At 43.3% G+C, this 21,919-nt stretch overlaps 2 protein-coding genes across 4 annotated transcripts; both read right to left on the bottom strand.

Annotated features, from left to right (window-relative positions):
• Nucleotides 1-671: 671 nt before the first annotated feature.
• LOC306921628 (uncharacterized protein) lies at nucleotides 672-3,951 on the bottom strand. The gene is made up of 7 exons (XM_079498849.1): nucleotides 3,690-3,951; nucleotides 3,436-3,553; nucleotides 3,213-3,237; nucleotides 1,893-1,954; nucleotides 1,654-1,767; nucleotides 1,446-1,544; nucleotides 672-1,213 (listed from the first exon to the last, which is right to left on the bottom strand). The coding sequence occupies exons 1-7, from the start codon at nucleotides 3,801-3,803 to the stop codon at nucleotides 1,074-1,076; spliced, it is 672 nt and encodes a 223-aa protein (XP_079354975.1). The 5' UTR covers nucleotides 3,804-3,951; the 3' UTR covers nucleotides 672-1,073.
• Nucleotides 3,952-9,312: 5,361 nt separating this feature from the next.
• On the bottom strand, nucleotides 9,313-21,521 carry fip1l1b (FIP1 like 1b). 3 transcript variants are annotated; one of them, XM_079498168.1, is made up of 17 exons: nucleotides 21,161-21,521; nucleotides 19,868-19,922; nucleotides 19,219-19,297; nucleotides 18,750-18,865; nucleotides 17,567-17,631; nucleotides 17,310-17,414; nucleotides 16,829-16,959; nucleotides 15,167-15,354; nucleotides 14,662-14,715; nucleotides 14,157-14,253; nucleotides 13,476-13,650; nucleotides 13,065-13,146; nucleotides 12,820-12,875; nucleotides 12,175-12,382; nucleotides 11,733-11,891; nucleotides 11,328-11,366; nucleotides 9,313-10,407 (listed from the first exon to the last, which is right to left on the bottom strand). In XM_079498168.1, the coding sequence occupies exons 1-17, from the start codon at nucleotides 21,243-21,245 to the stop codon at nucleotides 10,266-10,268; spliced, it is 1,836 nt and encodes a 611-aa protein (XP_079354294.1). In that variant the 5' UTR covers nucleotides 21,246-21,521; the 3' UTR covers nucleotides 9,313-10,265. The 3 variants fall into 3 exon arrangements, with proteins under 3 accessions (XP_079354294.1, XP_079354295.1, XP_079354296.1); XM_079498169.1 differs by having other exon boundaries at nucleotides 12,820-12,872; XM_079498170.1 differs by lacking the exon at nucleotides 11,328-11,366.
• Nucleotides 21,522-21,919: the final 398 nt, after the last annotated feature.

Genomic DNA, 21,919 nt, shown 5'->3' with positions numbered 1-21,919 from the left:
ATTTTGGTTGGTGTAGGTGTGGTGGTCAACAGAAGGGGCCATCTTCCACAGAGCATGCATGCACTCCATTGGATTTATTTAGGTGCACAGAAATTGACATGGCAATCCAGCAGGTAGTTTCCGAGATAATTAGTTTGGGACCAAAGCAGCAAGAAGATGGACAGACCGACCAGCAAGTTACATTTTGAATTGCCTCCCCTTGCAGGGTTGTGCCACATTTAACACTCCTGTTTTGACACATTGTGTATATTATGAGTGAAAAAATGAAACAAAAATGAATTGAGCTACAAAGATGAGAGTAGACAACAGATTAATTTGAAAGATTTTATTCTAAAATATATTTAAAAGATATTTCCAGAGTGTTGCTATTCTGTAATACATATCTCAGATTAGTTTAAAGGACAACTTTAGTTTTTTTTCAACCAAGGTTCATGTTTTATGATATTAGAGAAACTAAAAGATGAGTGTCATTTTTTTTCATTTGCTGCTTTCTTTCGTTTTAGGGATTTTAGCTGTTTTTGACAGGGGGGCAGGGGCATTCGAGCATGGGGCTAAATATGTATTTTTTTACAGAATATTATGGCGATAGTAAATAATAAAATAAAAAATCGCCATAATATTTTGTAAAAAAATACATATTTAGCCCCATGCTTGAATGCCCCTGCCCCCTGTCAAAAACAGCTAAAATCCCTAAAACGAAAGAAAGCAGCAAATGGAAAGAAAATAACACTCATCTTTTACTTTCTCTAATAACATCCTAAAACATGAAACTTGGTTGAAAAAAACTAAAGTTGTCCTTTAAACGTTATTCAAAAATGATGAGAATTTGTACTGCTGTCATTTTCTGAATTTATATAGTATATCTCATTTGGAAATGAAACTCTTCTACAGTACTTTCAGTTGATCTAACTTGTGTGTAAAACACTATATTTTCCTTAGCCTATCAACTAGCCATCTGCAATGACAATAAGGGAAACACAAATTGCTGTTTAAAGATCATTATGAATTAAGACTACAAATGATGCAAATTCTATCATCTGTAGGTTATAAACGAAGCTGATGGACGGTCAGTTTCAGTTCACAAACATGTCAAAAAGTCTATCCAGCAGTCTGAGGCCAAGATGCGCCATCTTGGCCTCAGACAAGTAAGGAACAAGTAAGGAATTAAGGCCGTCTAGACCTTGCATGGGTGAAGTGGGCTCTGGACAGATTTCTGTGAACAAGGAAAGGAGAGATTTAGCAACATAACAAACATCTAAATAGGCTTAAGCCTAATTTATACATCATCGTATGAAGGTGAAAATAGCTACAGGCTCACAGTCACAACAACCCAGCACATGACACTGGCGTACAAAGGTGCATAAATTAGGCATTATTGTTGTGCATGAATGATATTCATTCTACAACAATAACAAGACAAATGTTAGATTAAAGTTGTACAGTACCATAGTTTGTGTCAATCATAATTGGGGGTGGCATCTTGAAGCACTCCACTTGTTTCTGAAACATCTCTACAACAGCAGGGGAGACACTCTTCCTCTTACCTGGACATCAAAATGCATAAGCCAAGTTAAAAGTTGGATTTTAACAGTTACTGTAGCTTCACTTTCATCATTATGTAAAATAAAGGTAAAAAAAAAGATTTGTTCTTACTAAATAGCATAACGCTGGTGAAGGTGTCTTTCCCAGAGATGACCTCTTCATGGATGGCCAGACAGTCAGGGCAGTCACTCCTCAAGTACACCTCCTTCATGTAAAATGGTTCCTCTGGGAAACACACAGACGCACAAAAACCAATACACGATCACAAACAGAACGCCTCATGAACTATTTTAATAGGTTATTAAGGTGGAACATCCCTTACCACTTGAACTCTTCTTTTCTCTACTTACCAATCAACATAGTGCTGTTTTCAAAAGTCATACTGAAATTGTAGCTGGAACAATCTCCATATCTGTGATGGGAGGAACAACGGTAAAAGAAATATCAAGTGAAAGTAAATATGGGACCTATCCAGGGGTCACCAACATGTCCATACACAGACAAATGTGTCCGTGGCAAAGACTTGGTCTTGTCCGTGGCAAATTTTAGATTTTCTGTTTTACACACCATTATGATGTTCTTATTTTGATCATAACACCCACTTACTGAATGTCAATCTCCAGGTTTTCTTCAGAATATACATACACTTATTTATTATGACACTATTATGGCACATTAGGAGTCCAACTAGTACTAGTGGTTCTCAAATGCTTCATTTAAAGAGAGCCCCTTAACTATAATTGAGTGTTCAAATGGAACCACATGGACCCGTAAGGGTCCAAGCCCCAAGGGTCCCCTGGACCTATCACAAACCTTTGCATGCCCCCACCCTATTGCAAAATTGTTAAACAAAATTGTGAAAATAGCTGATCTACAATGTTGATCAGTTGTTGAAGGTGGAAAGTAAACTTCGACACATTGTGAGCTTGTAGATTCTCAAAAGACTTACATTTTACAAAGTCTATACATTTCGAACTTGTGAAATGGGACATTCTGCATGATGATTATTTTTACTCATGATACTTTAAGTATATCTGGATGCCGATACTTTTGTAATTTTACTCAAGTACATTTGGAATACGGGACTTTTAAGTTGTACTTGTAACAGAGTCCAGGGGTTGACACTAAGGTATTGTGCAAGTACAGGTCATGTTCTATAGGCTACTAGCCCAAAGAAGGTCATGTCCACTTGCCCAAAAAGTAAATCGTCCTTTATAAAATGAACTACATTCAATTTAACACTTATCTTATCTTTTGCTTTCTGGGGCTGTGCGATAAGAAACATCATACCTCAATTTTTATGCCAAATACCTACATAGCTATGAATATGACTATGGGTTCACACTTGTTATTTTAGATTTTTAAGTGGAAAAAAAAACATTATAGGTAAACAGTGCTCTTATTTTACATTCCACAGACCAGAAGACAAGAGTGCTCTGGCCACCCAGGTGTTTAGACAGATATCTCGATTGCGTCCCCTCTCAAACGAGCACTTGCCCAGTCGGGGAAACCTGAAAGCAAACTCCACCTGCCCAAAGGTTTTATTTACCTGCCTGGGGCAGGTGGGCAACCCTTAGTGTCAACGCCTGCAGAGTATATCTACATTGCAGTATTGATACATTTACATAAATACACCATGTAAAGTAGCACTGGTATCTTTACAGACTTACACTCTCTGGGTCTGCATGAGATTAACCCATTGATGCCTGAGGCCGAATCTGGGAACGCCTTCTAGGGCCTGACCTAAGGTTTCTAAAAACCTTCAAATTCTGATTAATTATTTTTTAAATAGTTATGTTGATACATGTATAGCAATAGCTGATGAGACGCAGAGAGCGCGCCGGCATCAAGGGTAGAACAACGTATACGTTGCATCAGGCATCAATGCGTTAAGTGTGTTCTCCTGTGTGGTTGGAGTAACATCAAGCCAGAGACTTGTCAGCAGGTGGCCTATGGAACGGCTTCCTGGAAGATCTGAGCTGGACCCAATGTATAACCATTTCCCCAAAATCTGGATGAGGGAATATATACAACACATGTAGTACAGTAGCGTGAGTACTGGCTTCACACATATAGTTTTCACTGACCTCTTTACTGCTCATTTCTATTGGTTTTACTAGATTCTTCACACGATAGTGTTCACTTACCTCTGTACTGCTTATTTCTATTGGTTTTAATAGATCCTCGCAGCTCGAGCTGGTCAGAGAAGCGGAACATCCCACTCGGAAAAGACACAGTAATGCAACAATAGCAAAATACATAATGGCTCCCTGGTTGCTTGTGTAGGGTTGCTGTCTCTTGTCTGTGTATGGCACCAAGTTAATCACGGTAAACCTTCTCTTTTGCCTTCACGCTCACTGTTTTTCCCGCTCTGTTACAACTGCAAGATCCAGCCTATTCCCTTTGGCATTTCACTTCACTGATATTATGGCCTCTGCAGAAAATCTTCCTTTATAGCTTGCAATGGTGATGCAACAAAACAAACAACACATGGGGGCTCTGGAGAAGGAAAACTAGACTTTGTTCAGCAATATGTGGAATCCTAATCCTCTCATATAGGAACCCTTTGAGAAGCTATATGGTGTTTTGTAGCCGTTTGACCTTTTGTCGACTGGATAATTGATATTGCTGAGACCAAATATTCACTATGGTATTCAAAGATTGCAGATGCGCCAAAGCATCATCAACACTGATTTCCCTCACATTTGGCATTCCTTGGCGAGATCTTTCACTTAGTATAGTAATATGGTTTCTTAATCTTGGAATTGGAAAAGTTCAGCACACTCCTATTGCATTTCCATAACTAAGTTAGTGTCACACAAGACAAGATCATACATTTAACAAACTAAATCAGTGAAAGTAAGTACAGCGCTGTGAGAAAGTAAGCACACACCATGAAAATATGAATAGTTAAGACTTATGGAAACCTAATCTTCATGTCACTGGCCGCGGTTACATGCAGGCTGATCATTCCGAATAAATACTTCCGAATAAAATACATCCGAAGTAATGTTTTTTGCTGCGTGTTTACATGGGAAATGGTCATTCCGAATGAGCGTTTACAAGGAGATGTGATATAAGACATGATACATGTTAATTCACGTGTTGGACACATACAATATAGGCAGTTCATTCATTATGTGAAAGACGATACTTTGAAATCCCATCATTTCATTCTGCAGTAGCTTTGAGGCTGCTGGTTGGATAGGGGCGGGCGTATATGTTTACCGTCTTTTATTCCCCACCCGCTGCGGCTCCCCTTCTCCGCTGGGAAGGTGATCATCTCGTTTTTATTTGTACTTTATTATCTACACTACAGCACGGCCAGGGCACGCACACTGATTATTATTGTATCAAGGGTCGCTCGTTATTTTTGAGAGGAGAGAGAGAGAGAGAGAGAGAGAGAGACTGTTGAACACACACACACACACACATCGCATTTATCAAGTTTTCGCTGTGCGCCTCACAAGGCTATTGGGTTTATTTGTGATTCGTCTTTGCACAATGCACGTACATTGTGTAAGTAAGCGCTGATCTACAGGCTGACAACGTGTCCCAATTAAACTGCAAAGCCGTTATGTTTCATGACGTTTTGGTTGCAACTTGGAATAGGCAAGTTATAGCCTATAAAAGTTTAAAGGGATAGGATGGACATTATAGCGATAATAGCGTATTCTTGGGACTGTGTGTGTGTGTGTGTGTGTGTGTGTGAGAGAGATTACTGAACAGCGGACTGACGGCATTTCGAAATAACGCGCTCTATGTGCAAACTCCTCGGCGCGCCTTGGATATGAGCGCCTTGGAGTTGGAGCGCCTTGGCAATGAGCATGCTCAGAAAGACCAGAATGAATTTACATCCGAAGCAGTGTATACATGAGTCCAACTTTCGGCCAATCGCATTCAACATCGGAATAATCCGGCCAGTGACATCGGAATGGTTTTTAAATCGCATCGAGCATTTTCATTCGGATTTACGTTTTTGTAGGTGTTTACATGACAACGTTTAATAGGATTTAACTTCTATTCGGAATTAAGAGGGGTTGAAAGACCTCATGTAAACGTACCCAATGCTACTGACCCTTAAGAGGGTTTCCAGAGAGCACAGTTTTATCTGCATGTACTTACAAAAACAAACAAACAAAAGTGCCAAGAGGTTCAAGTGACATTTTGGCACTTTATGTTTGTTGTAGAAGGACAAAGTCCAAGAAAAATGGATGGATCAGACCTTTGGACCATCCAGCTGATGTCAACCACATAGCTGTCAGACAGTAATGTCTACCTATTTAATCTCTGAGGTACTGTGATTACAATATCAGGTCACAGGTCAGTCACCAGAGATGCCAGGGAGACAGGGGTCAGCTAGAAATACCATGTCCTATCATGACATATCTCCTCCTATCAACAATGTTTCTATCCCAGAAGGTTGTGTTCTCATTGTATTGGAAACAGACTCCATCCAGGTCCCTTCCTTGCTGTACTATGATGGTCAATCCCCATATGGCAGCACTGACTCCACTGTAGCTACAAACAGCCGTCTTTTGAGGTCTGATTTCCACACTCTCTTCACCTTGTGCTAGGCATTCTAGGCAAGTGCCATCTGGACGATGGCGGCGGAAACCTAGGGGTTCAGATTCTTGCTCAAGGACACTTCGACACTAACTCTGGGGGAGCCCGGGTTCGAACTGGCAACCTTGCGGTTACCATCCAGCCACTCTTACCAGCCACCGCCGCCCCATAAGCGTAATAAAGTAATATGTGAGTTAATTCATAGGAAAGGAAGTGGTCATGGTGGACATGACCACTTCCAAATAAGCATATTTTGGAATGCAAATGTGTTGCATTTGCATTGATTATTGTATTTGATGGGCTTTTGCTGTGTTAAGCATGACAGGGTTAATCTAAAAATGCCCTATTCTGAAATCAAATATATTGTACATATCCACATTCATGGATAAACACTCTAGACAGCTAATTTGATGCATTTAGACCTCAAAAGATATCTTTTATGGGATTTTGGGGGGTTGGGGCATGAAGGGGTTAATATGCATGAATTAATAATGCATTCATCATAAATCTAATACATTGTGCATATCCACATTCATAAACACATGTAGAAAGCAAATTTGATGCATTTAGAGTAGATCATGTATTTCGCATGAAATACCATAAAACTTTATTTTCAGGGATGTGTTAGTGTTTCAGGCATTAAAACCTCTTGAGCCCCATTGCCCCCGCCGACGGGGGCAGCGCCTGTCCACCTCATGAACAGCTCTCAGCGTGTAAATGGGGCTGGTCAAGGTCTCAGGTTCCAACTCCGATGTTTTAGATTTTTCCCCCCTGGGGTTTAATTAAGGGGTTAATAACTAAAAATGCCCAAGGGCAGTGTGGGCACCCTCTTGAATTCTTGAGTGGTGACCCGAAGCTACAAGAATCAGTTGAGAAAAAAAAAACTTTATCTGACGAAACCACGTTCACCCCCACGGCTCCCGGTCTAATTTGCCAATGAGAGAAATGTAAACCACTTTGAAATCACAGCTACATTATATCTAGGCTACTTGAAATGTATTGTACAATGACAGGTAGTCAGGCAAAGCTGGACTCTACACCCCCACCTGCTGGTTAGGTTTAGCAGAAAAACAGTATCATCTGCAACAGAAATCTTTGTAACCACTTTTCATATCTAAATGTGTGATTCCAATAATGCCATAATTATACCCAGTGGCCAGTAGCGTAAAATAGTTTATAGTATTTTTTGTGCAAGTATATCTGAATTGAATAGAAATAAAATCACTTTTTTGAGGGGCGCTCCTATGTCCAGCCAAACATCGTGTTAACACATTGAAGACAAGTGTGTAAACACAAACATTGAAGACAAAAGTGAGAACACAAATTGTGATAGGCTGTAATGAGATGACGTATGATGATAAGAGCACCCCTCACTTCACACGGGTGTGATTTTTATCCTCACATCCCGTGCTCAGCCAATCAAATCATCGCTATGGTGTACACACAAACATACAAAGCTGGGCATAGGAGCACCCCTCAAAAAACCCACTATAACCCCACAAATAGTCTTGCCAGCCCTAGAGCCCCATTGTGAACCCGGACATTTTGAGTAGCCTAAAGTTTTATGTTGAGTATGGGTCCCCAGCATTTAGAAACGGCTGGATGCTAACTTGCATACCGGTATGTTGGGCAATTTTCATAATTAGCATAATAAGCTGGGGTACCATTAACATCCAATATAAGGCAACATTTTCAAAATGTCATTATGCTTTAAGTACCATGGGACAGGTCAAATCAGGGGGTTTTCATGATTCTGAATCCATTGCAAGCATTAGTTTCACGAAAAACACAATGTATTCAGAATCATGAAAAACCCCTAGTTTGACCCCTCACATGCTACTTAAAGCAGGGGTTCTCAACCTGGGGGACACGACCCCTCGGGGGGTCCCGAAATTATTTTGGGGGGGGTTCCCCAAATGATTTTTTAAAAAAAGAAAAAAAATAACTGAATGGCTGGAAAATGGAAATTTAGAGTTTACATAGCGGTAGTACACATAGCAATGCATAAACCTTCCTTAATGATTATATCTGGTTTCAGTATTTATTTGATGTATTTTCTCTATTATTAAGGTTATTGTAGTGGCCAATTTGTATTGTTGGTGGAGAGGGGGCGTGGTGGGTGTTGCAAGACATGGCCAAAGCATTTTCGGGGGTCCCCAGCCAAAAATGTTTAGAATCCCTGACTTAAAGCATATATTTTGAAAATGTTGCCTTATATTGGATGGTACCCCAGCTTATTATGCTAATTATGAAAATTGCCCAACATATGCACGTTAGCATCCGGCAGTTTCTAAATGCTGGGGACCCATAATCAACATTTCTAACACTAGAAAAAGTGCCCTTCTGGGCACAGGTCTCCACCAGGAGGATAGGAGTGTGTGAGATGTTTGGCAAAATGTTTAGGAGTAATATAATCATCGTGTGTGTGAGACACGGCTTGGCCTGTTGTAGCGCCACCATGAGGCTGATTTGAAAACTGTCAAGTGGCATTTCTTCCTCAGCCTAGTGGGAATATGCATGCAGTTTCACCGCAATCGGACGCTGCGTTGAGTAATTGTGGCAATTTGTACAAAACGGGTACAAAGCGGGCTACTCCTGAAAAGTTTAGAAGCCAATCGTAGGCAATGAAGGTGGATTATGAGAAATCAAACAAACCCGTCTTGATCACATGACTATGGAGAGCATGTGTACCGATTTGCGTGAAATTTGAATAACATCTGAAGGAGTAATATTAGAAAATGTGTTTTACATATGTCGGCCTCCTGGTGGCGTTATAAAGAGCAAATGTGAAAGATTCCAGGCAAAGGTTTTTCCTTGGCCTCTAGGGAGTTGGCATACAAAGTTATCCACAAATCCGTGCAGTTGGAGGTAAAACACTTTTCGGAAAGTTATAGCGCCACCATGAGGCTGAGTTGAAAATGTTCCTTCGGCCTGGTGGAGACAATAAAACCTTACGCCGGGGCTCCACCGGACGCGTTGCGTCTCCGTTGCGTGCGTCAAAAAACGAACCGGGGCAATTTTAATGCTGTCACGCAACGCGGGCAGTGGCGCCACCCTTCATTGATTAAAAAGGGAACATTCCCTGACGGTGACGGAGACGCGACGCTGACACGCCCGGTGGGGCCCCGGTGTTAGGGTACTCAAAATGTTTGGGTTCACATTCTGGCAAGTGGACTAAAATAACAAAAGACAGCAAGACAAATCTTATCAAAAGCTTGTTTGTTTTTTAATTCAACAAACTTGACAACATTCTGTAGATGTATCTATACAGGACAAGAAAATGTTACAACAAAATAAATGACTGGGGGGGAGAAAAATAGAGACATACTTAGTTAGGGGATCATCCAAACAACGTCAACAACAAAACCTCTGAGCGTGATCTAACATTATAAGAGGGTGAGGAGGAGGAGTGAACGCAGGAGAAACAGACACCCTCCTTGTTCTAGGTCTGGGATGGGAGGTTAGAGGCCAGGAGAGGAATGTAGAGGTACAGAGCCAACACTTCCACAGACCTCCGAAAACACACCCCTCTGCTCCTCACGCGTCCGTTTCGCCTTTTAAAACACCGTTCCTCCACGTCTGGTCCGGGTCAAGATGCCCATCCATGGTCTCCGCGTTAGCAACAGCATCGTTGGAAAACAAGAGGTTTTGTGTCTACTTTGTAGACCTGGATATTGTTAATATAGATGATCGACCACACTGGTCCAAATGGACCATTAGGGGTCTGTAACTCTGACACTGTCAAGTTAAATTAACACTTGAGGATTTTCCAGTGTAGAAAGAACATTTGTATCAAATGGGGGTCCGTGGCCCAATGCATATAAAACTGGGGGTCCTTGAAATTAAAAAGAGTAAGAATCACTGAACTTAACTACTGGCACCCCAATCTATGCTGCAAGATCCTCGGTAATTATTCAACTCGAGAATTGGCTGCATTTCTAGTACACTCTCGAGAGTCACAGGCCCGTTTTCTCAAACCGATGTGGAGAAACGGTGTTTTAAAAAGACACAGGAGAAGAATGGAGGGATGTGAAGGGAGGAGGAGCTCACACTTCTCATTTCCTCTCTTTTCGTGGAGGGAGAAAAACAAAAGAGCGATAGAAGAATAGATCCGAGGGAGGGAGGGATTAAAGTGAAGGAGTAGAGGTTGCTCATGGTCATTCCATGGCCTCCTGGTTCTCCTGGTCCGCGCTGATCTCCTCACTGGCCTCCTTGCCCTCCTTGCTCCTCTTGCTTTTCTTGTGTTTGTGTCTCCGGTGGCTGTCGCCCTCCTCGCTGTCGTGTCTCCTCCTGCTAGTGCTGCTCACGCAGAAGAGGGTGGGGGGAAGAGTGGTGGAAGAGGCAGAAATAGGAGGTTGTGGCATTGGAGGAGGAGGGGGGTTAATAAGGGAGAAAGGCGTTGGGGGAGAAATGGGGATGTGGAGGAGAAAAGGTCAAAGCGAACCGTGGATAACGGCACAACAAAAAAACAATATCTAACAGAACATCTCATTTAGGCATTTAGAAGACACTCTTAATCCAGAGCGACTTAAAAGAACAACACATGGTAATACAGTACATCAAATGCATCAAAATAGTCATTTAGGATCACAAGTAAACTAAAACATAGTAGAATATCCGTACATTGAAACTATAAACACTATGGAATGCTATAGAATACCAGATCAATAATGACCTGGCATCTGTCTACATTATATCTAAATGACATATTATAGCCTTTGCATAAGCCTTCAAGGTCGTCGAGGCAAGGGCAAGTGCTATATGGCCAGTGCTACGGACTAAGGTCGAGTCTGAAGTGGTGAGTTTTTAGACTACGGCGGAAGATTGGGAGTGAGTCTGCAGTTCTAATTGCAATGGGGAGTAGTGCTGCATGATTAATCGAAGAAAAAAAAATCTAGATTTCAAACACCGATCTCAATTCTAAAAATGAGAATTGTGAATTGATCTCAATTCTTGTGGAGGAAAATCGAGATTCACATTTGAATCGTGCAGCACTAACGGCCGAGCTAAACCAGGCTTTTCAGCGTGCGTTTGCGCGTATACGCACAAACGCATACACGCACTTATAGATCCAGTCCTATTTTAAAGTGCGCGTATGCGGGGCTCGGTGTAGCTCGGCCGTAATGGGGAGTTCATTCAAAGGGAGGTGTGGTGGGGGTGGGGGGGGGGGGGAGGGGTTAGGGGTGGATCATACTTTGAAGATATGGGGGGTGCCATACCTTTGGTTGCTTTGTAGGCTAACATCAGTGTTTTGTACTCTGTGCGGGCAGTAACCGGGAGCCAATGGAGGGAGCGGAGAAGGGGGAAGACGTGAAAATATTGGTTGGACTCAACCGATAATCACCAGTAGGTTACTTATCAAGACGATCTTATTGGCCTACTGCACATGCTGGGAGCCTACTGAGAACGACAACCCACCTCATACCCTAACCTAAACATAACCGCAAGCACGGAGCAGCGCGGTCACTTTCTTGTTTCCTAATCTCAACCAGTAGGCTCCCAGACTACATGCAGTAAGACGATAAGATCGTCTTGATAAGTAACCTACTGGTGATTATCACCTTCGTAGCGGGTGACCAAGCATGCTGCGGTGAGAGAGGGTGTGTGTGTGTGTGTGTGTCTACCTGCGTGAGGACTTGTGGCGTCCCTCCTCCTTCTCCCTGTGTCTTCTAGAGCTCTCTCTGTGTCCTCTGTCCTCTTTCTCTCTGCTTGCCCGCTCACGGTGGCCGCGCTCCCCGTAGCCGCGCTCCTGGTACTCGCGGTAACGGTAACGCTCCTCATCACTGCGGAGGGCACAGACAGAGACGACAGGTTAGACGTGAGCCGGTTAACCCATTTAGACCTAAAAATGTCTTCTAAATCAGGACAGTTTTCTGAAAGACCTATGGTTTCTATATCAGTGGTTCTCAAAGTTTTTCATGTCAAGGACCCCAAAAATTATATGAATTTGGCCCGCCGACCACAATCTGAAAATATTTAGTTCCAGGGAACCCCCCCAGAAGCAAAGATTTGAGTTCGCTCTGAAATAATATATATTCAAAGATTTGCGCCACATGTGTTCCTCACCTGGTGTAGCTCATAGCTGAGGGGCTGTGTTCCCTCTCCCGTTCATGTGGCCTCTCCCGGGGCCTCTCTCGCTCCTTTTCTCTCTTCTCCTCGCGACGGGGCCCGGGCCCGGGTCCGGGCCCGGGGTAGTAGTCCCACGGCTTGGAGTTATCCATCATGGGGGGCCAAGGCGGGGCCACATTGCCCGGCATGGGAGGAGGGTATGCACCTGGGCATGAATCGTGAAGAGAGGATTGCTCGGTAAGTCTGTGTTGGGTGTAGTGCAATTGGATGAACCACTTAAGCCCTATACTTTTCCGTACGTCAAGGAATAGTGGAAATAGCCGTTCTACAATCTCACAAGGCCTTGTTCGCATGTTACACTTTTCACCTATGACAAGCCGAACATAAGGACGCAATATTTAAAGTGGCTCAAGGGAAATGTTGCAGATTTTTTAACATAAATCCCATTGTTCTGATGTGAGAAGTTCATATACTGTACATGCGTATAAGGTGTGGGGGAAAAATACCCGATGTGTTCTGTGTATTTCTAAATGTACGCCCAATGACGTCAAACGCAGTGTTCATCGGGTGTACGCAATGTATTTGTATGCATTTTTGTAAGTAGATCAAAGTCTGTGTTTTGTTCCATGTTGTAATTCTTACCCTGAGGGAAGGGATATGGTGGGACAGGGCGGTTATCATAACCTCCAGGATGGCTACTGAGAGAGAGAGAGAGAGAGAGAGAGAGAGAGAGAGAGAGAGAGAGGAGAGAGAGGAGAGAGAGAGAGAGAGAGAGAGAGAGAGGAGAGAGAGGAGAGAGAGAGAGAGAGAGAGAGGAGAGAGAACATTAGCAACTACGCGTTGTATTGTTAAGGATTCAGTGTGTTGTTGTGTGTGCATGCGTTTACCTGTCCATGGTAGGGATGAGAGAAGGAGGCGGTCCGCTAGGTGGAGGGGGGAACCCTGGGGGAGGGACAGTGATGGGCATTCCTAAGAACAGAGAGATGAGTAGAGAAACAGTCAATCAAAAACACAAACACAAATCAAAAAATGCACTCATGCACCTGCTACACATCGTTACTGTCGGACAGAAATATTGTATCTCCGTATTTCAAGTAACGTATGTTTTTTCGTAAATACATTAATCAATTGTGTTCATCATACAATGAATAGTGTCACACAAAAGTAGTGAAAATAGACGATCTACAAGCACACACACACACACACACACACAGTCCCACATACGCACACGCACAATCTGAATGAATTTAGAGGCAGGCAGAGTAATGCTCACAGCTGAGTTGACTGTGGGCACTTACGTGGCGGGGGGATGAGCTGTGGGGGTGCCGAGACGTTGGGGGGAGGAGGGAGGAAGGGTGGAGGGGGCATGTTCGGGGGCATGTTCGGTCCAGGAGGGAAGAAATTAGGAGGCATCTGATTCTTTTGGCCCGGGGGTGGTTCCACGTCCGATGAGGTGTGCCCATCGGAGATCACCTGCGTGGCCAAACACACATGGGGAAAGGCTCAAACTCAGGCCTGGATGTAACAAGTTGTTATGGATTCATATGGATCCATGGCAGTCATGTGATAATGTGCGATGACAGAACATTGTGATAGCATTCACTACAGAGTTCTATTTTCACGCCTGTGCTTATCAACAATTATTCATGTTCAGCAGTTATTAGGGATGTGCCAAAAATCAGTTATCTAATGACTAGATTCCTTATAAATGATGTTGTACTATATCGATATAAACATGTGTGTTTGGGAATATTATTAGTACAGTATATGCAATGTTTTCTCACCAAACACAACAAACATGTCATGGAAAGCTTATCGAATTATCACTCTATATACTTTTTTTGTAATACAGTAATAATTGTAATACCGTAAAGTATTTATTCATATATTATTTTTAAATGAAAAAGGTAGTCGACAAACATTTCCGTCATAGTGTCAGTCGGCGAAATCAACCCTGCTGTGTGGTTGGTTTGCTTTACCTGAATGTTGTTTCCCTCCAGGTTGTGCCTGCGTCGTCCCTCCACTCTGCTGATGGTGGCTGTCCCTCCGCCGATCACATCGATACCGCTGGTCTTCCTGACAGAGGAACCCACACATTAGTACAGTAGCATAGGGTCATTAGTCCGACAACCTACCTCAAACCCTAACCCAACCATAACTGCAAGCACGGAGCAGCGCATGTTCGCCAACCTTAATCCGGTCGCCAACCTTAACGCATGTTCGCCAACGTTATCCGGTCGTTTTCCGCATGTTGGAGCAGTCTGACTATTGACATGTCGGAAGAGCGTACGCACCGTAGCATAATATATGGATACAATTCATGACCATGTTCCTCTTGTAAGAATGCATAGGCCCTAGGGCCTAAATGGAAACCAGACCGTAAGTAAGGTCTTTTTTTGTGCTATCCCTTTTGGACCAAGTGTTTGACTGTACTGTTGCTGCTTTTACATTTCTGTCTAATAAACTATTCAATCACCCACTTACGGGAAATAGTCCTGAGCCGGGGCGAGATTCTGATTCCATTGAGGAGGGGAGATCCTACCAATACAAAACAGAAAACAGAGGACCACACACAGTAAATGGGAGGTTATTTCATACAGAGAAACTGATGCATTTCTTTCAAAATGGAGAAATCCGGGTGCGTTTCATTATGTGGGTGTGGTGCGTCTGCACAGGAAAGCAGTGTGAGTTTAACATTAAATGTGCGTTTCAATTGACTCCAAAAATATTGTTCAGTACCATCACTTTGTCTTTAACTGCGTAACAGGTAAACATCACGACACCCCAACTACCATTCTCAATCAAACCTCTATTCTGACATCTCAAAAGCTAAAGTCCACAAGGAAAAGCCATTTAGGTGTATTTCCATTCCCCCTCCCCCACACACACACATCCTTTTCCATGTCTATTTCATCTCCCAAGTCTGATCACTTTCCGTTTACTGCTACGATCGTTCAATGAGAAATACATTGTTAGATGTATGTCTTACATTTTCTCCTGTGTGTCGTAAGCAGGTATCTGCATTGCAGACCTGGTGGTGACCTGGCTCTGGTGGCTCATGGGAGGCTTGTTGTAGATGTTTGCCGGAGAGATGAACTCCGGCTTTGTGGTGTGAACGGGCAGGCTGGAGATATTGGACATATTATCCTTCTCATTACCTGTCCTGCCCTGCTGAACCTGGGGGGGTCACAGAGTAACAGAGTTACTACAGCTCTCTTAAATCTTATGGCTGAATATGTAATGATGTGTAGGCATTATCATTCTACACCTAGGTTGCTGACGTTCGAACTAACACATAGCCAACCAGTTGAAGAAATCACAGATCGAGGCTTTCTTTGACCTTTTGCTTTCATGACATTTCCGAGATGGTTCATGTTTTATGCTTATGAACGCCTATTGCTTGTTTGACCACTTCAAATACTCCTTTCCCAAGATTCCTTGCAAGCTTGCGAAGCTTGTCAAGCTTCCGCGTGTGTAATGGAAGTCGCGGAATAGACGCGCTGTGATTGGCCAGTAGTCAGTTGAGTGACAGCCAGAGACATGGAGGAGTCGCATGAGTTACGTCACTTGGGCAGCGACGCAGCGTGCCTTCAGTGCTTCCCTGCATTTCCGTTTGTGTCAGAGCATAGGCACGGCTGAGGCATGGTAACGCCCCGCCTGCCTGTGATTGGTCTACTGACACTGCCCGTCTTGTCTGTCCTCCGAGACGCAGGTTACTCTGTGGTGAGATTGAGAAATAAATAATAGGCTACAAGAGAATGACAGCTTGACACGCGCGACACGAGCCTTGTAACTAACTTGTAAGTGTTATTTTGTAGAAGAGGCAAACTTATTGTTTATGCCGTTTGCTTTGATACTGTTGATTATCGTGTATTAATCTAATTATAGTAAACTAATACTATTACACAAAAAAGGATAAAGATGAAGGGAAAATAGACCTTTTTATAGTACAATAATGTTTCAAGTTTACACATACAAACAAATTACACAACACAAACACTTTATTTTAGAACACACCCAAATCAAATCATATTATGGCGTGCATGTTCAATCAATTATTCCATCAAAGCAAACGCCATAATAAACATATTATCCCACCAGCCACCACCCTCGCATCAGACTATCCAGGCATCCAGCATATCCACCTCGGAGGACAGTGTCGGTAGGCCAATCACATGCAGGCTGGGCGTTACCATGCCTATGCTCGGACACAAACGGAATTCACGCTTCCCTACGGCACTTCCGCTTGACTTCCTGCCTTCAATGGAGACATGTCGCTCCAATGAAATGCAGCGGCCAATGAGGCATCTATATTTTTTTATATATATCTACACGAAGTTCTCGTACACAATTGGCACGTGTTTTGGGGGAGGGAAGCCGGGCGGAGAGGGTGATAATTGTCATTGCACGTACTCCTACGGGCTGGGGTGGGGCGGCACCTGTCAGCGGGGGGAGTGTTGGGCGGGAGGAGTAGGACGAAGGCTCTACGTCCTCCTGGTGGGGGCTCCTCACTGGCAGGTGAGCCAGTATAGGATACAACAGCAGTGGCAACACAGAAATGTGTGTATGGGGAGGAATCAATTGGCATGACGACTAAATTGGGTTTTTACGGTGTGAGGTGGCGGCTGCGTGCCGTTTAGCGGCCTCTTACTGTGATCTTGCTGGTTATTGAACCAACCGTGGTGACCTCCTGACCCAAGCGCATCCTCTTCTGCTTCTCGCAGTACACCTTCCATGTGTCCTCGTTGAAGCCATAGTTGAAGTAGTCAGACAGGTCCGCTCCTACACACATAAACACAGTCAGACAGGTCAGCTCCTACACACATAAACACAGTCAGACAGGTCAGCTCCTACACACATAAACACAGTCAGACACGTCCGCTCCTACACTCAGACACGTCCGCTCCTACACACATAAACACAGTCAGACAGTTCCGCCCCTACACACACCAACAGTCACTCTCTCATATTATGTGTGTGCATGTATACCGGTATATCATTAATCACTCTCTCATGTGAATACAACCAAAACAAACCTCTCATTAGGCACAAAAATGCAAGACAAATAAAACCACATAACAATATCAGACAGACAGACAGACACACACACACACACACACACACACACACACCTGGCTTCCTCCAAGGCTTCTCTTCAAAAGACTCCATGTCCACCTCCAGTACTGGAACCCCGTTGATGTTCCCAGGAGTATCCATATCCACTCCCTTCAGCTTTGCTATAATGGAAACAAAACAACGTACTCGTTAGCGGACCTACACATATCCGTTATGCTGCTGTACTATCTGAGCTTATGCCATACCATTCAATTTGCTAGAACACAATGGAATTTCGGTAAAACTCAAAATAGCTGCAGTAGTTTGTAATCACCTTGTCCATAAGGTCTGGTGCCTGTTGTTTTAATGTTGAGGTTGACAGGTGGTGCTCCATAGGGCCTGTGAGAAGAAAACAAAGCTTTTAATTGATATACAGATGATATACAGCACATAACACAGCATATTGGTATACTACGTACTGCCAGGCCGAACTTAGGTGTTATGATATTAAAGTTTATGAATATGATGGGAAGTGTTTTCTCCTGTGTGTGTGTGTGTGTGTGTGTGTGTTTGTTTGTGTGCAGGCTTGCGTGCGTGCATGTGCCGTGGTGTGATTGGATTATTGTAACAGGGAGAGTGCCAGGAACAGACGCAGCCTCTCCGGATTGGTGCTCAGAGGACTTCGACTTCAAGTTTAAAAGACTGTCAGAGAGCCGGTGACAGCAAACCCGTGCCTTCCTGACTCCCAACCCGTCCATTCCGTTGTTACCTTTGTAGGTACTTTTGTGCATGTGAAGCCGAACAGATATGTAGCCTATTATCACATCATTGCAACACTTGATTCAACATGTAGGTAAAAGATAACAGTCCGACTCGAACTCGGCCTTAGGCAGAGTTTTTTTCCGCTAGTGGTTAGGGTTCTCAGCTAAAGGGAAGGGGGGGCTGATTTTTGTTTTATGGTTTGGACTTTGTTTTCTGCTAAGGAGGTTAGCCATTGTATTTTGGTTTTGAATTCAGTGAGGCAAGCATTCCCTTTTTCTTTCTAGTTTTGTTTTGTTGTTCAGTCCTCCACTCTTGGAAAACATCGATAAGTAAACCGTTTGGACGGCAGTTCCTGGGAGTTGGGAAGGTCGGTTTTTCCACACCTTATGTTTTGTCTCGGTTCCCCTAGGCCGAGGCATAACATTAGGCAAGGGGGTAGATAATGTTTTCCTGTCAGTGGCAGCCTAAATATAACCTGGAAAACAAAACAAATCTGCCATTGCAAAATAATGTTTGCCATCAGCAGATTTGGTCTGGCGCTGTTCAGTTGTGATTGGATTTCACTCCCCCTTAAAACCTTTCATGACATTCATATTCATAGACTTGGCTGCCACATGACATTGGCTAGCGCCCCTCAAAAAGACAAAGAGGAAGTCTGACACAGGTTAGCATTATTAGGTGGAGAGGACGATGGGACGATCACGGCCTGATCAACTAGCAGGCCAAGGTGTGAAATAGCCTTCACTTGGACCTACGTGTACTGTGGCGCTCCGGTTTTAATGTCTCCAATGGTGACACGGACATCGTCGTCGTCATCATCACTGTCGCTGTCACTGTCTTCATCCTCACCTGCTGCAGCCTCTCCAGCAGGCTGACACAGAGAGAGACGGACAGACAGTTACCAACCATAAACAGATTGTAAACATGTGAGAGTGCTTTAGGGGAAGAAGATAATTAAGACTGAAGATCCAAATAAGAAGTAAGAAAACAGTCAAGATATTAAAGGGATCTAATCCCCAGTGTGCCGCTCGGTGGTGTCTGCCGTGGCTCAAGTTCGGCAGAGACGGTGCCCATCCGTCATTGTCTATGGGGAGGATTTCAGTGTCATATGCAAGGATTTTGGGGTTTTCCAGTACGTGTATATTACGTACACATATTTACGTATTTCTGTGAGACTGGGTAGGTGTGTGTGTGTGTGTGTGTGTGTGTGAGAATGCTACCCACCTCGGAAGCCACTCCATTTCCTGTGGCCACAGCAGGGGCATCCTCTGTCTCAGGGACAACGGGTGCATCGGCAGCTCCACTGGGAAAACGTTCAATTTAAAACCGCTTTAAGTTACAAACCAGGCACCAGAAATAAAACGGGCACACGATAGATAAATATATATGCCCACAATAGACCAGGAAATGATTCTCCGTTCATTTTCCTCATAGACATTTCAGAAAGTATTTATTTAAAGACGTTTACGCCGCGGACAAAGCCAACTCGAGTCGTGAAAAATCATGACAACAAACACAATTTTTTGGGCCGAACAAATAATTAGAAAGAAGAAAAAAACGGCAGGTTACAACACTTTCTTTGTTGTTTTTCTTCTTTGTAATTATTTGTTTGGTCCAAAATATTGTTTGTGTTGTCATGAGTTGTCACGACTCGAGTTGGCTTTGTCCGCGGCGTAACCGTCTTTAAATAAATACTTTTTGAAATGTCTATGGGAAAAATGCATTGGGATTCATTTCCTGGTCCATGGTAGGGGGCGGGACTGCGACGCTCTATAACGTAATGGTGTCTTGTTGCACAATATGCTCCTCAGGTTGAAGCCATCAAGTATGCAGTATCATTACATGACAGGTAAAAACGTGAGATGGAGGTTACCTGACCGCAGCGCTCAACTTGACTTCCTCATCCCCTTCTTTCTCCTCGCCTTCATCTACAAAAAGACAAGTTATATTTTTTTGTTACATTGCTGGGGTTTTATTAAGTTTACAAGTCGCAATTCCTAATCACTAGACCAGTGGTTCTCAAACTTTTCAGACGTGACCCAAAACAGAAATTAGATATTTGCCCGGGAGCCAAACTAGTGAAAATAGCAGATCTACAAGCTCACAGCGTAGCGTAGATCGGCTATTCATTACTTCTTAAATATTTGTTCTAATTTATGGAATTTTCTTTCCTTAGTTTCATGACATCATTACTGAAAAAAATCATTGGATTTTGTTATTTAGTACAAGTTTAACTTTTTTGGGAATGTTTTTTGAAAATGTTTTGAAATAATAATTAAAACCCAAATGCAGGAAACAAAAACTAAGGGGACCCATAACAATGTGTCCGCGACCCACAAATGGGAAACAGTGCACTACTAGACAGATGTCAAAATGAGCAACAGTTTAACTACTAAGCCCTATTCCAAAAATAGCAGATCTACATTACAAGCTCCTCACACAGCATCATCATCACACCTTGCGAGTTGTACTTTGTAGATTTGCTATTTTTGGAATAGGGCTTGTGTAGCAATTTTATTTTAATTATTCACTATTTTGTCGTCCTGAAAATGTATTTTCTGCTTGCTAAAAAGCTGAAGAGACCCCTGTTACAGTAGAACAAACACTCAAGCAATGAGTACAGAATCAGAAGAATATAGAGCTATTTTAACACTTAACTTTAACAAAGGAAGATCACTTATTGCTCCTACTAGGCCAGCAAGTTGCTACTATCATCTAGCAATGCACTGCAGACATTGTTTAATGCCAGTTCAGTGGTTCCCAAACTCTTTCATGTCAAGGAACCCCAAATTGACATTTATTAGCCTGCGGACCCCAATTTGAAAAAAAATATATGCCAGGGACCCCCCTATAAGAGTTGATTCTCAACCATTTTAATTTCAAGGACGACCAGCTTGACATGCATTAGGCTATGGACAATCATTTAATGGCATTTCTATCTCTGGGACCCCCAATTTATAGGCTATTGTAAAATCAATGTTGATTTAACTCTGAGTGTACAAATGTGCCCTCTCTGAGTTACAGACCCATAAGGGTCCATTTCGCTCCTATCTATCATCTAGCTAGGGACCCCCTGAAACTCCCTCAAGGGCCCCTGGGGGGTCCCCGGACGCCACTTTGGGAACCACTGGTATACGATTACGGTACATTATTATTGTACTATTACCTCCATAGAGCCACTCCTCCTCTTCATCCCCGCCGGCATTGGCATCAGCAGCCTGGGCTGTCTTATCCGCCTCTTCCGCAGACATCTTTACCACTCTGGACAGTGGACACAAAAAGGCTCCTTCCTTTCCTTCAGCGCCAACTGCACAGCGCGCTGCAACAACACCACTTCACCGCGCACAGTGTGTTCAGCACGGCTTTCTGACTGTAAAACACCACATAGACGGGAATTATACTGAACCTTTACGTTATATTCTGGCAGAAATGTGCCATAAGTCGTTTGTATAAATAAATATTCTTCTTTCATGCATTCATATTATCCACAAGACTTCAACAAGCTCGTGTGCCCCGGAAGCGACTGACGGACACCACCGGATGAATGGAAAAGGTCAAGTTTTGTTTTGGTCTCCTTGAAAAATGTGACAGCGCCCCCTACCCGCAGTAGTATATGGTAGCCACAAGGGGGAGCTGGCTGACAGGTCACGCACACACCATCAATCTTGTGGCCTGTTTTCAAATTCAATTCGTTGTATTGGAGAGAGAGCTTCTCAGCTTTGGGATAATCCTCCTGTGACAAATGCTTGATCATCATTTTGGGGAACACTTTCTTGTAAAGGATTATTATTCTTCCGTCCTAAAAGTAGGCCTGTCTGGATTTCAGTATAGACCATAATGATTAATGACCAAACTTGGCAGATGGGTTAGGCTCGGAATCCAAATCCACAGTAGGCCTACTGTCCATCACTGCAACCTATGGTCA

This window comes from Electrona antarctica (assembly GCF_951216825.1).
Source record: "Electrona antarctica genome assembly, chromosome: 4".
Lineage (NCBI taxonomy): Eukaryota > Metazoa > Chordata > Actinopteri > Myctophiformes > Myctophidae > Electrona > Electrona antarctica.
Note: the sequence above shows the minus strand (reverse complement) of the source record. Positions and strands in the feature narration are given on the sequence as shown.